Genomic DNA, 19502 nt, shown 5'->3' on the forward strand with positions numbered 1-19502 from the left:
TGACCATTCACTGACCAGTTCCACATCAAAATAATCCTTGTCAAATGTGGAGGCTTCTTGTATTTAGTTAAATACCATTTCTAACCCATCTTTCCACTTCTTTGTTTCACTAACTGTTTTAGCCCATGTTGTCATGTTCTCTCATGTAATAACCCCTGAATGACAATTTATGTTTTGTCAACTTCCTGTCCCCAGACAGCCACGTCGTGTCTCACTTTCTGTTAGACGTTGGCAGCGTTGGGCTCCCTCAGCAGCTGTACAGTATCCACACAAAGGCCAACAACAACTACGATGCTGGCTACCTGGGGCCTCCACACCCAGTCTTTTCTGTTTCCCTCATGTCTCCCCCCTCTCAGCCAGACAGTGAGCGGTGCCCCCCAGAGGACGGGAGGACTGGAGCTTCAGAGGCCACCACCGTTCAACACGTAGACAGCAGCTCCCTATATGATGATGAGGTTTTTTACAACTAGCAGAACAGAAGAGAAGACACTGTTTGGCGGACACTTCCATCTCCACCTTTAAAAAGGGAGATAAAACAGAAGCACTAATTTTGGACCGGTGACTGATCAAAATTCATGTCTTCTAAAACACAAAATGAGGAATAGTTCTCAGAAAGGAGAGGAATAATCCCACCGCAAGGAATTGGGACGTAGCCATATCTGAGTGAGACTTTTTATTTTCAGTTGAAATGTACAGTTTTTAGACACAGATACACTGTACGTAGAACCACCTGTAGCCTTCGATAAACTTTTTTGAATGTACAACATTGTAAATTGTCAAATCATGTGAACCATGGAATTGTACATAGGAAAATACATCAGTAAAGAATCACTATTCTTCTTTGCGTATATATTGTGTACATTGTACCATAATACATTCAATTATGTGACAAGTATGGTGGAGTGGCTCGAACACATTGCAGTTTTTGATTGAATCCAATTTCAATTAGATGGACTGAAAAGATAGATATGGTAATCAGAAAAATTTGCCACAATGAAATGTCAAGCTTGAATTAGCGTTACACTCCAGAATGTCTCCATTCAGGGTCTTCCTATAGCTCTCTTGAGACAGGAGAGAGGGAGAGAGAGTAGGGTGGCAGAAATAATGTGTGTAGCCAATTATCTGAGTCCCCATCTATGATTAGCCATTATTCACATTTGTCTGCCAGGGAGAGAGGGAAGAGGGAGCAGAAGGAAGGATCCAGGGAAAAGAGATAATGAGAGAGAAAGAAGGAGAGAGAGACAGGGAGATAAAGGGAGACTAGAATATTACCGTTATCTCGCCCCTTGTTCTTTCAATGGACATTTACACAATGCTGTATTACACATTGGCTCTGTGCTTTTGTTCCCCTGTTGCAGCCATACAATGTACAATTGCGGAGATGGCAGAGGTGTAACTGTGTTAGAGCTGTCAAATCACTGAGCAGCTGCTTGTGGGGTCATTGTCACTAAGAAAGACCCGTCCCACTCGCGTTAGAAGTTCAGAACGAGAAAGTGTAGGCTATATATCAAATTGAAAATCATTAAACAAAATAATGAGGATTCCTATCAGCCTAATTGAGGTGTAGATTCCAGTGTTCAAACTTGTAAACAAGGCTGCATGGGATTTCTCTTAATGCGACTCCATTTAGCCAATGGCAATGTCCACTTTAGGTATAACACCGGAAGCCGCTTGTGGATTTGATAGCTCTAACACAGTTCCATCTGCTACACCGCCAAAACAACCACTATGTGTGTGTCAGCTACCGTGGATCTCATAGAATCTAGCCCTAAATCAGACCTGTACAACAATAATGGGTCCTTCTGCTCAAAGCGAAAAAGGACGTGAACAGAAGGGAGAAAATTGCTGTGAGCAACAGATAAGTAAATAATGGCCTGAAGCAGAAGAGAAGTTGTTTGCGGCATCACAGAATCCACTATTGGTTGAAATTGCTCTAACTCACAATAAGGCATAAGAGCACATGCTATATTCTGATAAATAACACACTAAGGCTAAGGGATGTTCTTGGGCACGACGTGTAATTACTTTGAATATCACAGTGTCCTTAGAGATATCTCTGGGTCAGTAAACAAGATAATCCAAAACAGCAAGGGAGTTACATCTCCTAACGACATATCAATAAGCTCTAATAACTGTTATGAAAAAGCCTTCAGCAGAAAATAACATTGGTGATTAGCAAAAAGCTTATCATTACAAAATTAAGACAAAGTATCATTATTAGTATTATGAGAATCAATATTGTTTGGCGTAGTTAGGGATAGGTCCTTGTTGGGAGTAGGTAATAGCTTAGAGGTCATCAGCCAAATCTGCCATCATTCTCTTCATCTGTGAGAAAGATATAACGAGATAAAGAGAAAGAGAGAGAGGGAGAGAAAACAAGAATGAGAGCTGATGGAGATGTACTGTATATGTATTAGTATGGCTGTGTATGGAGAAAACATACAGTACCAGTCAAATGTTTGGACACACCTACTCATTCAAGGGTATTTGATCATTTTTTTAAACTATTTTCTACATTGTAGAATAATAGTGAAGACATCAAAACGATGAAATAACACATATGGAATCTTGTAGTAACCAAAAAAGTGTTAAACAAATCAAAATATATTTTAGATTCTTCAAAGTAGCCACACTTTTCCTTGATGACAGCTTTGTACACTTGGCATTCTCTCAACAAGTTTCATGAGGTAGTCCATATTAAGTAAGTCCATATTATGGCAAGAACAGCTCAAATAAGCAAAGAGTAACGACAGTCCATCATTACTTTACGACATGAAGGTCAGTCAGTCCGGAACATTTCAAGAACTTTGAAAGTTTCTTCAAGTGCAGTCGCAAAAACCATCAAACGCTATGATGAAACTGGTTCTCATGAGGACTGCCACTGTCACACACCGATCTGTTTCACCTGTCTTTGTGCTTGTCTCAACCCCCTCCAGGTGTTGCCAATCATCCCCATCATCCCCAGTCTATTTATACCTGTGTTCTCTGTTTGTCTGTTGCCAGATCGTTTTATTTCGTGAAACCTACCAGCGGTTTTCCCATTGCTCCTGTCTGTTCTAGTTCTTGTTTTCTAGTTTTTCCCAGTTTTGATCATTCTACCTGCCCCTGAGCCTGCCCGCCATTCTGTATCTTTCTGTTGGGTCCAGAGACCAAGGCGATGGAGACCTACAGTGAGGGAAAAAAGTATTTGATCCCCTGCTGATTTTGTACGTTTTCCCACTGACAAAGAAATGATCAGTCTATAATTTTAATGGTAGGTTTATTTGAACAGTGAGAGACAGAATAACAACAAAAAAATCCAGAAAACCGCATGTCAAAAATGTTGATAAGTTGATTTGCATTTTAATGAGGGAAATAAGTATTGACCCCCTCTCAATCAGAAACATTTCTGGCTCCCAGGTGTCTTTTATACAGGTAACGAGCTGAGATTAGGAGCACACTCTTAAAGGGAGTGCTCCTAATCTCAGCTTGTTACCTGTATAAAAGACACCTGTCCATAGAAGCAATCAATCAATCAGATTCCAAACTCTCCACCATGGCCAAGACTAAAGAGCTCTCCAAGGATGTCAGGGACAAGATTGTAGACCTACACAAGGCTGGAATGGGCTACAAGACCATCACCAAGCAGCTTGGTGAGAAGGTGACAACAGTTGGTGCGATTATTCGCAAATGGAAGAAACACAAAAGAACTGTCAATCTCCCTCGGCCTGGGGCTCCATGCAAGATCTCACCTCATGGAGTTGCAATGATCATGAGAACGGTGAGGAATCAGCACAGAACTACACGGGAGGATCTTGTCAATGATCTCAAGTCAGCTGGGACCAAAGTCACCAAGAAAACAATTGGTAACACACTACGCCGTGAAGGACTGAAATCCTGCAGCACCCGCAAGTTCGCCCTGCTCAAGAAAGCACATATACATGCCCGTCTGAAGTTTGCCAATGAACATCTGAATGATTCAGAGGACAACTGGGTGAAAGTGTTGTGGTCAGATGAGACCAAAATGGAGCTCTTTGGCATCAACTCAACTCGCCGTATTTGGAGGAGGAGGAATGCTGCCCATGACCCCAAGAACAGCATCCCCACAGTCAAACATGGAGGTGGAAACATTATGCTTTGGGGGTGTTTTTCTGCTAAGGGGACAGGACAACTTCACCACATCAAAGGGACGATGGACGGGGCCATGTACCGTCAAATCTTGGGTGAGAACCTCCTTCCCTCAGCCAGGACATTGAAAATGGGTCGTGGATGGGTATTCCAGCATGACAATGACCCAAAACACACGGCCAAGGCAACAAAGGAGTGACTCAAGAAGAAGCACATTAAGGTCCTGGCCTACCATGATTCCTGACGTCTCCGCTTTCGTCGCCGCATGCACGATCTGTGCACAGAACAAGACTCCTCGGCAAGCTCCGGCTGGTCTCCTTCAACCTCTGCCTGTCCCTCACGGTCCCTGGTCTCACATATCCCTGGACTTTGTCACAGGTCTCCCCCCGTCTGATGTCTACACCGCCATCCTGACTGTAGTGGATCGGTTTTCCTAAGCCGCCCACTTCATTCCTCTGCCCAAGCTACCCTCTGCCAAAGAGACGTCACAGCTGATGGTGCAGCACGTCTTCCAGATCCATGGACTGCCAGTGGACATGGTCTCCGACCGGGGTCCTCAGTTCTCATCCCGGTTCTGGAAGGTGTTCTGCACACTCATTGGGTCGTCAGCCAGCTTGTCCTCCAGGTTCCACCCCCAGTCCAATGGCCAGTCGGAGCAAGCCAACCAAGACCTGGAGAGGACTCTGCGCTGCCTGGTCTCCGCCAACCTCACCACCTGGAGCCAGCAACTAGTGTGGGTCAAAAACGCCCGCAACACCCTTCCTTGCTTTGCCACGGGTCTATCACCCTTTGAGTGTTCCCTGTGGTATCAGTCCCCGCTCTTCCCTGAGCAGGAGGAAGAGGTCAGCATACCTTTGGCCCAGATGTTTGTCCACCACTGTTGTCGTACCTGGAAGAGAGCCTGGTCGGCCCTTCTCAAGACTATCTCCAGGTATCGACGACAAGCGCATCGCCACCGGACCCGGCTCCCCGGTATCGTCTCAGGCAGAAGGTATGGATGTCCACCCAGGATCTTCCCCTCCGGGTGGAATCCTGCAAACTCTCCCCCTGGTTTATCTGCCCTTTTCTCATCTACAAGGTCATTAGTCCCTCTGCTGTTCATCTTCTGTTGCACCATACCCTCCATATACATCCCGCTTTTCATGTTTCCAGAATTAAACTCATGTTTCACAGCCCTTTGTCTCCTGTTTCCATTCTGGACCTTTTTGCAACCTACCTGGATTACTGACCTCTGCCTGCCCTTGACCTGTTGTTTTGCCTGCCCCTGCACTTGTAATAAACTTTTGTTACTTTGACACTGTCTGCCTCTGGGTCTTACCTGAAATGTGATAGCCACAGGAAAGGAAGACCCAGAGTTACCTCTGCTGCAGAGGAAAGGTTCATTAGAGTTACTAGCCTCAGAAATTGCAGGCCAAATAAATGCTTCAAAGAGTTCAAGTAACAGACACATCCCAACATCAACTATTTAGATGAGACTGTGTGAATCAGGCCTTCAAAAGGACAATGACCAACACACCTCCAGGCTGTGTAGGTGCTATTTGACAAAGAAGGAGAGTGATGGAGTGCTGCATCGGATGACATGGCCTCCACCATCACCCGACCTCAACCCAATTGAGATGGTTTGGGATGAGTTGGACCGCAGAGTGAAGGAAAGGCAGCCAACAAGTTCTCAGCATGTTGCGGGAACTCCTTCAAGAGTGTTGGAAAAGCATTCCAGGTGAAGCTGGTTGAGAGAATGCCAAGAGTGTGGAAAGCTGTAATCAAGGCAAAGGGTGGCTACTTTGAAGAATCTAAAATGCTAAATATATTTTGATTTGTTTAACACTTTTTTGATTACTACATGATTCCATATGTGTTATTTCATAGTTTTGATGTCTTCACTATTATTCTACAATGTAGAAAATAGTAAAAATAAATAAAAACCCTTGAATGAGTAGGCGTGTCCAATCTTTTGACTGGTAGTGTATGTCTCATAGAATGTGTACCTGTCTCCATTCCTCTAAGTAGGAGTGGTAATGTCTATGTGTGTGTGTGTGCATGCGTGCGTGCGTGTCGGGAAGCACTCGTCACCTCTGGCCATGTGACAACACCAGATAGCCTCCCCCTTTCAGTCACAAACAAGCTCTCGCCACACAGCACACTGAGGATGCCATGAGCCTGACACAAGTGAGAGAGAAGAATTCACTGACAGATGAAACTGACACACGTCCAGCTGAGACGGAGGCTGGCCTTATATTGACACCAAACACCTACACAGATGACAAGTGTGTGTCTCCTCAAACTCCTCACCTCCTGGACAGTGGTATCAGGAGAGAGCTGGACAGAAACAGGCTGAATAGAACACATATCCACCAACTGTTTCTTCAATACCTGAAAAATAAAGTAATGGTTTGTCATGTTTAAAAACAGAATGTGACATCTTGTCAATTTCAAAACACCTAATAAGAGTGATAGACTTACATAGCATTCCTTGGTTTCCTGGCTGAATCAATCCACTGACCTTATTGTGGTTGTGGCATAGAAATGTCTGCAGGTCCGATCTGTTAATTGATCCCAGCAGAATCTGTGAGTCTTCAAACCAAGAGCGAAGTATGGGACAGGGACGAACACAATTAGTTATACAATACTGCAGTGTTATTAACTGCAGTATTGTGTAGCTATGAGAAACACAATACTCTTTCAAATGAATACAAATGAATACATACAAATGCCTCCAACTTATTTCATTGCTGTCATACATCTCATCTGACCTGATGGACCTTTTCTCACTTATTTCTTCTTTCCCCATCTCTTTTCCCAGCACTGTCATATCAAACTGAGACAGTAAAAGCTTTTACATAGTTCATCATTTCTATCTCATGCCCATAGCAACATGGCGACTGCCAGTTGACGTATAAGTGATAGTCGGGTTGCCATTAACTAATGTGGAATATTGTCACACTGACCCCGACTGTATGTAGGACAAAAAACCTTCCAACTAGGTTTAATTAAATGTTGTAAGTCTGTCCCAGTAAACAAGGCAAGGGAGGGCAGCTGTCGTTTTGCCATCAGAATCCCCCATGCGGCAAACTGCTGTTCTATCACCATCAGGTTGACAGGGGCTTGCCGCTATGCTAATTATCTCTACTAGTTTTTGAAGTGGGTACACTCACCCAGTGTGTCAACCACAGGGATCTGTGTCTGGCTGCAGGTGTTGAGAACCTGCTGAACCTGCGTTGGCCCAGCTGCCCTCTCCAGCACTGGACCTCTAGGACCCAGGACCTTCCCTATTGGGACAGAGGAGAGCCTGGGGGAAACAAAAGATCTCTCATGTCAATAACTGGGGTATTTAGTTTGATTTACTTATGAAATGCTGTAGTCCAATCATTTAAGGAGGAGCCATTAACGTGTGGGTAGCTGTAAAATGTTTGAGCGGTTTGAAAACTGTCATGAGAATTTTGAATCCCAATGATAATAACTAACAATCAATAAGCTTGGACTAATCCCCAAGGTTTGTAAGACACTGGGTTAATAATAATTAGTCAAAGACTCAGCTTCTGCAAAAGGTGCGTACAGTTTATTCAGAGAACGTTCTGAAGTCCATAATACAAAGACATCCATTTTATAGTTCACTCCCTACTTACGCACATACATACACACAAACAGTAGGTGGGATGTATCCCTCCCCAGAGTTCTCACCACTGTTTATCACTACCCAGCGCTGTCAGTTCCATTCCCCCGAGATTAGAGGAACCTTGAAAATGACTCCCTGTCCTATCATAAGTTTCTCAGAGTTCTAGCCAGGTCAGGTCATGCATAGTTCAATGGTTCTTGGTCTCTCCTTAGTCACACTGAAGCTTACCATTCTAATTCATTATACATGTTACAGAATCGAATGATTACTTTCAGGGTGGAATTTGTTTAGTCATTACCTTTAAGCAAATAGTTCCCTTATCAAAAACGTGTCTCCTTGATCAAATATTTGGTTTTCACATACACTTTCTGCAGTGCTTGTTGTTGAGCTACTGAGCTAAAACATTTTGTTGACAGAAAGTTGTGTTAAAAAAGATGTCATCTTTGAATAACCAAAATAACATTTTTAGGGAATGTTATGATAATGTTCTGTGCTAGCTGGGTAATGTGTCCTGTGTGACTCACCTTGGGCAGACCTTGAGCAGGGAGGGTAAGTGCGGGAGCTTCTTGCTGATGGAGAGGGCATCGTAGAAGGATGGCCGCTGCCCAGAGCGTGCTAGGGCATTGGCCACCAGTGTGGCGAGGAGAATGGGTGCGGCGTGAGTGGACTGGCCGGTCAGCTCCAGAGCCAGGAGAGCAGGGGACAGAGTGTGTGTGACCGCCCCTGAGAATGCTGCTGCACCTTAGATGATACAGCATGGACAATACAGTATAACTCATTGCCCATGCTTTAAAGGATGGAACCTTATGTCATCCATGTTTCTATCTCTATTTGACAGGTATGCTGAACACCCCAAACTCTTAATTTAGATCAAACAAATTAGAACTTAGCCCAGTCTGTTTGTCCTCTCTGGCCAAATCCTTATGGAATTGTCATGGCAAACATGTTTGGAGTGACAACAGATGCATGTAGGAGTTGGCAAGAGAGAACAAACAGAATTTCCCTTCTGAAATTATTAGTTCATCATTCTGTTTCCATCTGCTAACCATGTAAATAAAGATACCATTGTTTATATTTATCAATTTCAAATGACATGTCTGTATACAATTAGTTTACCAGCCAGTGCATAGCCTCCAGGGTTGATTGGATTCCTGTTCTGGTCTAAATAGACACCATTTAGGGACACATATGCCAATCCTTCCCCGAATAAACGTCCTATAGCAGCACCTGACCAGCAGCAACAAATACAGGGACAATTGTTAACATCAAAAATGTAAATGAACACACATTATTTAGTATTGGGTGGCGATACTCATCGGCAGTTTGGTCACATGTTTGGCCACATGGTTTGGTTATTCTCCCCTAGCCTAAGTGCCAGTCTGTTTGTGCTATCATAACATGGCTTTAACTATGGCTTGACAATGACATGGCTTGACAATGACAGCAATGGAGTTGTCATTAGCAAAAGAGCACAAACATATCTGGGACCAGGCTGACTTAACCCCTCTCACTTACCATAGATAAAGACAGGCATAAAGTATCCGGCTGGCAGGGGCAAGGTGCAAGCCAACACCAGCATCCACAGCTCCACAACAGAAACAATGAAAGACAGTGGAAGTCAAACATTCTGCTCAAATATTCAAGTGTTGCATTTCAACTGTCAGAATGACTGTAATTATTATGATATGAATAAGTCATAGGAATCTGTATGAGTGTGAAAATTGCCTTGAGAATCAGCTGAAATTTAACTATTTAAATGAGCTTTCCACAATTGAACCATTTAATTGAGCTTTTCCACAATTTTTTCCCCCCACATAAAAGCTTTTTCACACAGATGTACTGATTCACAGTCCATGTACAAAGCCAGAGTAGTGCATAACGGTCAAATTAATGTATAGTGCCAACCCCAAGGTCCGCCAGAGGGCGTAATTATGTCTTCTGTCGTTTTCTCCTATGGCGTTCCAACTTGATCTGCCCAGACGTGATACACTCGCGACGAACAGACACATAAAACATCCTCCATTCAGGCTGTAAATGTGTCAGTTTCCTCCTAAACTATCTTTAATTTCGAGCAGCCCTAAAAAACCTGTGAAGAATATGCAGACACTTAAGATAATGTTTTATGTGGCTGCTTGTCGCAGGGCTACACTAGTGTATAACCAGCTGGGCAGATCAAGTTGGGACGTCAGAGGAGAAAATGACTAAAGGAATAATAGCACCCTCTGGCGGACCTTGGGGCTGATATATTTGCAATTTGTTAACAGCATCTCTCGTGAATTCAAGATAAAGGTTTTGCAAATGTTTTCACATTATTCATATATAGATTCCTCTTTCAATTCTATCCATTATTATTTTCCTCCCATGTACCTTCATGAATAGGAAGAATCCCAGAGTGAGGTATGGATTCCCTGAAGAAATCCACTCTGACCAGGGACACAAGTTTGGCTGCAAAACCACAGAGGCATTGTGGGATTGAGAGGTCCACTGCCTGCTGTCCAGGAGGGAAGAGAGGAGCTGCTTAATGGTGAGCTGTGGTAGAAAAACAAAGCACCTTCCTTCAGCAGGGTTCACAGAAGAAGAAGAAGAAAAAGAAGAAGCTGGAGACTGGGAAGTAGGAGCCTTCCAACTTATCCATTCAAAATAACAATCCTGCGACAATACTTTCAATGTCATGTCTTGTCAATGTTGTCTCATAAAAAATCCTCCTCACCTTGGAAGCCATATATTGACCAGCAGAAAGAGGGAAAGTCACAGATGCCAGAAGGAACACCACCATAGCGGAGTATAGGGCCTTCCTGAGAGAGAGAGAGAGAGACATCCAAACAGCATCTTATTATTTCATGGAATGGATCAACAGTTAGATCAACATCCAACTTATCATCATGCGGTTATATGTTTTTGTGTAATATAAAATGGCTGATTCACAGAAAAATCTACAATGGAGTGTTTCTAAACACAGGTTGCTCACTCAGTCGACAAGACTTTGATTAGGATTTTGTTTGTCTTTATGAACAGCAGTATCCAACGGTGACAGAATAGGTAGACACAGCTACCTGCTCCGCACAGAAGCCTGATTGGGGAGATAAAGAAATACACAGTTAGAGCTGCAGGAGCATACAGTACCAGTCACAAGTTTGGACACACTTACTCATTCAAGGGTTTTTCTTTATTTTTTACTATTTTCTACATTGTAGAATAATAGTGAAGACATCAAAACTATGAAATAACAAATATGGAATCATGTAGTAACCAAAATAGTTAATATTTGAGATTCTTCAAAGTAGCCACACTTTGCCTTGATGACAGCTTTGCACACTGTTGGCATTCTCTCAACCAGCTTCATGAGGTAGTCACCTGGAATACATTTCAATTAACAGGTGTGCATTGGTAAAAATGTATTTGTGGAATTTCTTTCCTTCTTAATAAGTTTGAGCCAATCAGTTGTGTTGTGACAAGGTAGGGCTGGTACACAGAAGAAAGCCCTGTTTGGTAAAATACCAAGTCCATATTATGGCAAGAACAGTTCAAATAAGCAAAGAGAAATGACAGTCCATCATTACTTTAACCTCTATGGGACCGGCGGGACGAATTCGTCCCACCTACGTAACAGCCACTGCCAGCCTGTGGCGCGATTTTCAAAATCTTCAAAATCCTATTACTTCAATTTCTCAAACATATGACTATTTTACAGCCATTTAAAGATAAGACTCTCGTTAATCTAACCACACTGTCCGATTTCAAAAAGGCTTTACAACGAAAGCAAAACATTAGATTATGTCAGCAGAGTACCAAGCCAGAAATAATCAGACACCCATTTTTCAAGCCAGCATATAATGTCACCAAAACCCAGAAGACAGCTAAATGCAGCACTCACCTTTGATGATCTTCATCAGATGACAACCCTATGACATTATGTTATACAATACATGCATGTTTTGTTCAATCAAGTTCATATTTATATCAAAAACCAGCTTTTTACATTAGCATGTGACGTTCAGAACTAGCATACCCCCCGCAAACTTACGGGGAATTCGCTAACATTTTACTAAATTACTCACGATAAACGTTCACAAAAAGCATAACAATTATTTTAAGAATTATAGATACAGACCTCCTCTATGCACTCGATATGTCCGATTTTAAAATAGCTTTTTGGTGAAAGCACATTTTGCAATATTCTAAGTACATAGCCCAGGCATCACGGGCTCGCTATTTAGACACCCGGCAAGTTTAGCACTCACCATAATCATATTTACTATTATAAAAATGTCATTACCTTTTGTTGTCTTCGTCAGAATGCACACCCAGGACGTCTACTTCAATAACAAATGTTGGTTTGGTCCAAAATAATCCATCGTTATATCCGAATAGCGGCGTTTTGTTCGTGCGTTCCAGACACTATCCGAAATAGTAAAGAAGTGTCGCGCGCTTGGCGCAATTCCTGACAATAAAATTCAAAGTATTCCATTGCCGTACGTCGAAGCATGTCAACCGCTGTTTAAAATCAATTTTTACGTCATTTTTCTCGTAGAAAAGCGATAATATTCCGACAGGGAATCTCCTTTTCGGCAAACAGAGGAAAAAATCCCAAAGGCGGGGGCGGTCGGGGTCACGCGCATAAGCTAGTGTCTCTTGATGGGCCACTTGAGAAAGGCGATAATGTGTTTCAGCCTGGGGCTGGAATGACGACATTCTCTTTTTTCCCGGGCTCTGAGAGCCTATGGACGACGTGGGAAGTGTCACGTTAGAGCAGAGATCCTTAGTAAATGATAGAGATGGCAAAGAAGTTCCAGAAATGGTCAGACAGGCCACTTCCTGTAAAGGAATCTCTCAGGTTTTGACCTGCCATTTGAGTTCTGTTATACTCACAGACACCATTCAAACAGTTTTAGAAAATTTAGGGTGTTTTCTATCCATATGTAATAAGTATATGCATATTCTAGTTACTGAGTAGGAGTGGTAACCAGATTAAATCGGGTATGTTTTTTATCCAGCCGTGTCAATGCTGCCCCCTAGCCCTAACAGGTTAAGACATGAAGGTCAGTCAATGCAGAAAGTTTCTTCAGGTGCAGTCGCAAAAACCATCAAATGCTATGATGAAACTGGCTCTCATGAGGACCGCCACAGGAAAGGAAGACCCAGAGTTACCTCTGCTGCAGAGGATAAGTTCATTAGAGTTACCAGCCTGAGAAATTTCAGCCCAAATAAATGCTTCACAGAGTTCAAGTAACATCAACTGTTCAGAGGAGACTGCGTGAATCAGGTCTTCATGGTCGAATTGCTGCAAAAAAAACACTACTAAAGGACACCAATAAGAAGAGACTTGTTTGGGCCAAAAACACGAGCAATGGACATTAGACGGGGGAAATCTGTCCCTTGGTCTGATGAGTCCAGATTTGAGATTTTTGGTAGACTAGGTGAACGGATGATCTCTGCATGTGTGGAACTTACCGTAAAGCTTGGAGGAGGTGTGATGTGTGTGGGTGCTTTGCTGGTGACCCTGTCAGTTATTTATTTCGAATTCAAAGCAGACTTAACCAGCATGGCTACTGCAGCATTCTGCAGTGATAGGCCATCCCATCTGGTTTTCACTTAATGGGACTATCATTTGTTTTTCAACAGGACAATGACCCAACACACCTCCAGGCTGTGTAAGGGCTAGTTGACCAAGAAGGATAGTGATGGGGTGCTGCATCAGATGACCTGGCCTCCACAATCATCCGACCTCAACCCAATTGAGATGGTTTGGGATGAGTTGGACCGCAGAGTGAAGGAAAAGCAGCCAACAAGTGCTCAGCATATGTGGGAACACCTTCAAGACTGTTGGAAAAGCATTCCTCATTAAACTGGTTGAGAGAATGCCAAGAGTGTGCAAAGCTGTCATCAAGGCAAAGGGTGGCTACTTTGAAGAATCTCAAATCTAAAATATATTTTGATTTGTTTAACACTTTTTTGGTTACTACATGATTCCATATGTGTTATTTCATAGTTTTGATGTCTTCACTATTATTACACAATGTAGAAAATTTTAAAAATAAATAAAAACCCTTGAATGAGTAGGTGTGTCCAAACTTTTGACTGGTACTGTATGTATTTATATAGCCATAGCACAGACAGCAATGGGCAGTTGGAAGTCATTGAGAGAGAGGAAAGAGTGAAATGGAGGAGTCTACCCAGAGAAAAGGTATGGTGGAGAAAAGCTCATAGGTATAATGGTAACATATGGAAGCAAGACAAAGTTGAACATTTGCAATCTAATGAAAGGTGAACGACATCACTTACTCTGATGCAACGATTACATGAATAACAATGATTTTCAACCCTGTAGATGAACTATAGATATAGAACATGTAGGGCGGCACAGCCCCCGAAGTGACTCATCAACTGTATGCAAGGTTTCCTTTGTGTTGTCTTAGGAATGCTGCATTATCTCTCCAACCCCCATTTTGCCACATTTCTGTGATGCAGAGGTTTTGTCGTCTTTCAATCATGTAGGACTGATATCTGATTGGGAGTTGACTCACTTAACAAGTCAGATGCTTATAAAAAGTTATACGCTTCATTGTCTCCCTCTCTTTCGTTCCTGACCTGTGTTGGTGAGATACACTCTCTCTCTTTCTCTCTCCACCCCATGGACTCTGGTGGCATGGCCTTTCAGGCTATGACTTCTCTCTCTCTCTCTCTCTCGCTCTCTGGTCATGCCTAGAATAATGCTTTGTAATGCTTGTTAATGCTTTGTAACTTAAGCTTTATGCCTTGTTTGGGATTTCATTAATTTTACAATGATTTTAAACATCTGCCTTTGATATAGACAATTCATAATCCCTTCTTGATAGTCTATTCCTGTAGCTCTTTAAGAGTATTGGTTGCATATCGCTAAATCATTTTATGGAGTCAGATCATTTTTTGAATATACTTTGTCATATTAACTTTATAGTCGTATTATGGGTCTCGTGTGAGGTATACAGTATATATACGCATATCAAATATTACCCCACTACAGAAGATTCACCAACATGGTGACAAAACAGACTTACCCCAATATTGCAAAGACCGGAATCTCCAGTGGGTAGAATGGCAAATCATCTGAGAAGCTGGTTTGAAACAAGGCCTGAAGAGTCTCTGGAGGAGGCATAAAACACAATCTGCTACCCTATCACTCTATACTACTGCACACAACTCTCCCTTGGCCTTTCGTTATCAAATCACTATATAATGCATAAACAGATTCAGTACTAAAACAATTCCATTAGGCTTTGACCCTCATAGACGGGCTAGCTGAGAACGCCACGAAAATGATGCTTCAGTGGGGCAGAAGGCCGTGTGTTGTTGTGATTCTGGATGCCAGATAGTGATGACAAGAAACTTGTGGGGAATCATAAGTAACTCGTTTCAGTTAGTTTTATCTTGGTCTTGATACCATGTCTTGTTTTGAGGGGTTTTGACTGATGTCATGTCTATGCTAATATGGGAAAAAAATTCTAGCTCACTAACCAAAACAGTAACGATGTATTTGAGAAACAAAAAGTGCTCATTGTGCAATTTTATTTATGTTTTCAATAAATATTGGAGATGACTAAACAACCAATCAGTCTAAAGCTCTAAGGTATGGTGATAATGGAAGCCATCTTGGTCAGGGATACATTCCAAACATGTATTCGATTTAATTCTATTGGTCACCTCACCTTGCTCGCCGCTCCACATGGAGAGCAGATGGAAGGTGAGCGCTCCACAGGCTGCCGCAAAGAAGCATGGGCAGTAATCTTTAAGGGCGAAGTGAGAGCTCATCACCTCCACACTAAACAACACACCTAGGGGAGAGGAGGGAGTGAGACAGGGGAGAGGGTGTGGGGGATACGGGACAGAAAGAGAAAGAGGACGAGGATGAGCGAGAGGGGAAAGCGAGATGGGAAAGGATCGAGAGGAGAGATGTACATGTCAATTTCACACCTCAGAGAGAGACAGATGATGTGAGGAGATACATTTAAATAAAAGATACTGGAATTCTAATACTCTATGCTTGATACTGTATGGTAATGTGACTTCTATACACACCACTGATAGGGGCCCCGAAGCAGCTGGCTACTCCGACAGCAGCAGCCACGACCAGCATCGCTCCTTCAGTTCTCTCCTATAGAAAAAACATGGAGAAGAGGACATGAGTACACAACATATTGCCCATTTGTGGATTTTTTTCTTCTGTAACACAGTATTACCTCCTTCTCACCACGGAGAACAGTGCAGAGTTGGTTCAGATAGGCTCCCACCATGGTGGAGAGATGCACAAATGGACCCTGGAAGTTGGAACGGGGAAATAAACTTAGAAAAACCCAGGAAATGAATAGAGCGGGAAAAACATTATTTGTGTCTGTGTGCATGTGAGAGGAGAGCGAGAGGAGAGAGAGAGAGAAAGTAAAAAATAAGAAAAAAGAGGAGTATCATACCACTTTTCCCAGGAAGACAGTGCTGCCGGCTGCCAGTGTGCAGATGAGACCCACGTATTTGGCAAATAGGTTGGTGAGGGACAGGTAATGTGGCATGTCCACACCAGACAGTATGGTCCTCACCTCTGGAACCCCAGAACCTAAAGGTGGAAAGCCAAAGACAGGAGCCAACCAGGGGCTTAGACCTTTAACCTCAGTGGACCTGTGAGGTATCATTTTTTCCTACCAACATTTTTTCCCTACTCTGCACATTACTGTGATTTTGTACAAAAATGCAATATCATTATTCTTTTAAAGCCTGTTGCACAATGATATTTTACAGTTTTCTACTTGTGTTAGGACATGGTAGCAAAATGTTATACCAAACAAATGATGACAGACAAATTCTCAAGTGTTAGTTTGAATCTAAGCAGTCCTCATATAGCCTATAGGAGATGATGAATAGCTTGTCAATCCCTCAATCCCTAGGACAATGCCACTAATTATTTCAGGGTAGGTTGATCAATTCAATGATGTTTGACTTTTTCTGCCTGCCAGACGTATTGTTTCATAGGTTCATCGAATAGAGTGTTTGACTTTTCTGTTTGTCACTAATTATTTCATAGTTGGTTAATCGATAAGATCATGTTTGACTTTTTCTGTTGGCTACATCGCTCTAAATGTCATTCTGTGGATTTGGAAAATACCCCAATTATTTTATTTTCCTGTCAGTTAACGTTTATGTAACTTGGATAAAAACACCATGTTTTGACTTTGTTACGTTGTCATTAACAGGGCGGGACAAATGTTTCAACTCCTACCTGCTGAGAATGGACAGATGCTTTGAGAGAAAGATGTGGATAGAGCAGAGAGTGAGACTGGGTACAGGGTCCAGCACAGGAACTGCAGGAGACAGTGGCCCTCCAGCTGACTATACAACCACTGGTGAGCTACAATGAGAGAGAGAGAGAGAGAGAGAGAGAGAGAGAGAGAGAGAGAGAGAGAGAGAGAGAGAGAGAGAGAGAGAGAGAGAGAGAGAGAGAGAGAGAGAGAGAGAGAGAGAGAGAGGAGCATCACTCACACAGCTACATACTCTATACTGAATGTTTGTGTATATGTGTGTGTGTTTCTAACCTCGAAGCAGCTTTGCCACACTCAGGTCCATGAGAAAACTAAGGAAAGCGGTCAGAACCCCGAGAGTAGCGAAACAGTACCACTCCATACCCATCAGGGAACCCATGACACATCTGACCCTCACCAGACACTCTAGACAAAGAGCAGCATGTGTTAACTTAGCAGACTTACCACAGACAAAATGGTAACAGAACATGAAATAAGAGCGGATTACCCTTGAAGTAGGCACTTACAGTATTTCTCAATCCCGTACAAGCATTTTTTGGAACAATGTTGTCGATTTTCAAAACAGACTCCACAAGACATAGAACTCTGTGGTCTTTTGCAAAACAGTAAATGTGTTTCAAAATATACTTGCCTCAACACATAAATACATCATAAATAATCAAAACTGTATTATACTGTCAAAACTGCAAATACATTCAACAAAAGAACACAACTGCCTGCAAAAAGATTAATGCAACCATACTTACAGCATCTCCAGAGTCCAAGCAGACAAACCAGAAAGTTAGTTTGACTTTTAAAAATCCCAGTAGATCAATAAAAACAGTTTGCAGTCAGTAAATCAACATGATCAAAATTGAAAGTACAACTATCCAAAGTTGCAGAATTATGGGCAATTAGCCTAATTTTATGCGTATTTCACCAAACTATTTCATACACATCAAATCAAATATTATTACTTGTAAAAAAATATACAAAAAAGAAGCACATTGTGTGCAGGATTTATTCATAGGTATCATAACATTCCAATTCCATGTATTCAATACAAAGGCTGGTTTGCTAATAGTTTTGTAGACTTTCCATTGGCGCACAGAAACACAATCCACAATAGAAATAAGGACAGGTGAATACAATGGAGGAACACAACCAATATGAATTTATAGGCCTCAGCAAAGCAAATCTCTTTAATGGAAGGTCACAATGTTGGAGATGATGACTTAGGAGTAGGTCAAGTTACTTAGAAGTAACCAACTTTCTCTGCATTTCTGTATGTCCACAATATTGTAAAGAATCATAAAAATAAGACAGTCCCTATTGCCTAGATCTTTCCCTATATTGTACATTGTATGACACTACTCAAATGTGGTGATTTAGAATTTATTAAAGTAGTGTCGGAAACAGTGAACACATTTACACATATTTCTCTTCTGATGAAAACAATGCGTTAATATTCTGTGAACTAAACACTTAACAGTGGATTTTGTATTCACTGATGACATTTGTATTTTGCATAAGGTGAGCATTTGGGGCAGCAGGTAGCCTAGTGGCTAGAGTGTTGGGCCAGTAACCAAAACGTTGCTGGATCAAATCCCCTGGCTGACCAGGTAAAACTCTGTTGTTCTGCCCCTGAACAAGGCTGTTAACCCATTGTTCCCCGGTAGGCCGTCATTGTGAATAAGAATTTGTTCTTAACTGACTTGCCTAGTTAAATAAAGGTTAAAAAAACATGAGATATGCAAAGCAGTTACAAAGACAAGAAAATGATTTGATCTTTGCTGTTCTGCTATAGATACGTTTCAATAGAGATCCAAAAATTGCTTGTACTCAATTGAGAAAAACTATAACATTATATAGATGGGTTTAGCATCGATCGGCAGTAAAACATTTTTTTAAATGTAATAATCCCTTTTGCCTGACCTTTTACCCAGGAGCGGGACCGTTTCCATGGTTTCCACGGCTGCTCATCGGTGAGGATTAGGAGTCTTTGTCCCTCTATCGATTTGTCCCTTTGATTTTGTAGCTCTACGTCCTTTTCGTCTCCTTCATTGACTTTTGCTGAGTCAATATGTTGGATGCAGTCCATTTGCTTGAAGCTGTTTGTGGAGTTGTTTAAGTTCCACAAAGGTGTTCTGAATTTTCTATTTTATACAGTTGCCTGGGTATTTCAATGGTTAAACTGTGTATCTGTCATTTTATCATGTCATTTAATTTTAAACACCTGAACATTTCTGTACTAATATATATTTGAAAGAAAATGCATTTACCTAATTCACAAGTGTTCTGTGGACTAAAAGAATAACCAAAATCAAGTATGTCACATCAATTGAATAAAAATACAGAGGACTTGCCTTCAAGATGCCTGTGTGGTATTGGTGTGTTCTATTCACAAATTAGACCACTTCTAATGAATTACCATACTGGTCATGGGTGGAAGGCCCCATTTGGAATATATTAACAATTTGAAAGAACTCAATGTTCTCGTCCCAAATGGCACCCTATTC

At 41.9% G+C, this 19502-nt stretch overlaps 2 protein-coding genes across 6 annotated transcripts in view; one reads left to right on the plus strand and one right to left on the minus strand.

Moving 5' to 3' along the window:
• fam131c (family with sequence similarity 131 member C) overlaps positions 1–666 on the plus strand; it is a 29760-nt gene extending 29094 nt beyond the window's left edge. Inside the window, exon 5 of the mRNA XM_082959719.1 lies at positions 196–666. Within this exon, the coding sequence (XP_082815845.1) occupies positions 196–470 (275 nt within the window). The 3' untranslated portion in view covers positions 471–666. The remainder of the gene's footprint in view (positions 1–195) is intronic.
• On the minus strand, positions 661–19084 carry clcnk (chloride voltage-gated channel K). 5 transcript variants are annotated; one of them, XR_001319956.3, is made up of 19 exons: positions 18919–19084; positions 17278–17409; positions 16965–17093; positions 16165–16304; positions 15937–16014; positions 15776–15851; positions 15406–15531; positions 14758–14842; positions 10689–10790; positions 10431–10515; positions 10088–10249; positions 9236–9305; positions 8837–8947; positions 8245–8461; positions 7260–7393; positions 6568–6678; positions 6397–6477; positions 6178–6264; positions 661–2325 (listed from the first exon to the last, which is right to left on the minus strand). XR_001319956.3 is itself a non-coding variant. In XM_014135360.3 (19 exons), the coding sequence occupies exons 1-19, from the start codon at positions 19082–19084 to the stop codon at positions 2287–2289; spliced, it is 2091 nt and encodes a 696-aa protein (XP_013990835.2). In that variant the 3' UTR covers positions 661–2286. The 5 variants fall into 5 exon arrangements, 3 of the variants coding, with proteins under 3 accessions (XP_013990835.2, XP_013990834.2, XP_045549083.1); XM_014135360.3 differs by having other exon boundaries at positions 6608–6678; XM_014135359.3 differs by having other exon boundaries at positions 6361–6477; positions 6608–6678.
• Positions 19085–19502: the final 418 nt, after the last annotated feature.

Source organism: Salmo salar, chromosome 13 (genome assembly GCF_965601325.2).
Source record: "Salmo salar chromosome 13, fSalSal1, whole genome shotgun sequence".
Classification (NCBI taxonomy): domain Eukaryota; kingdom Metazoa; phylum Chordata; class Actinopteri; order Salmoniformes; family Salmonidae; genus Salmo; species Salmo salar.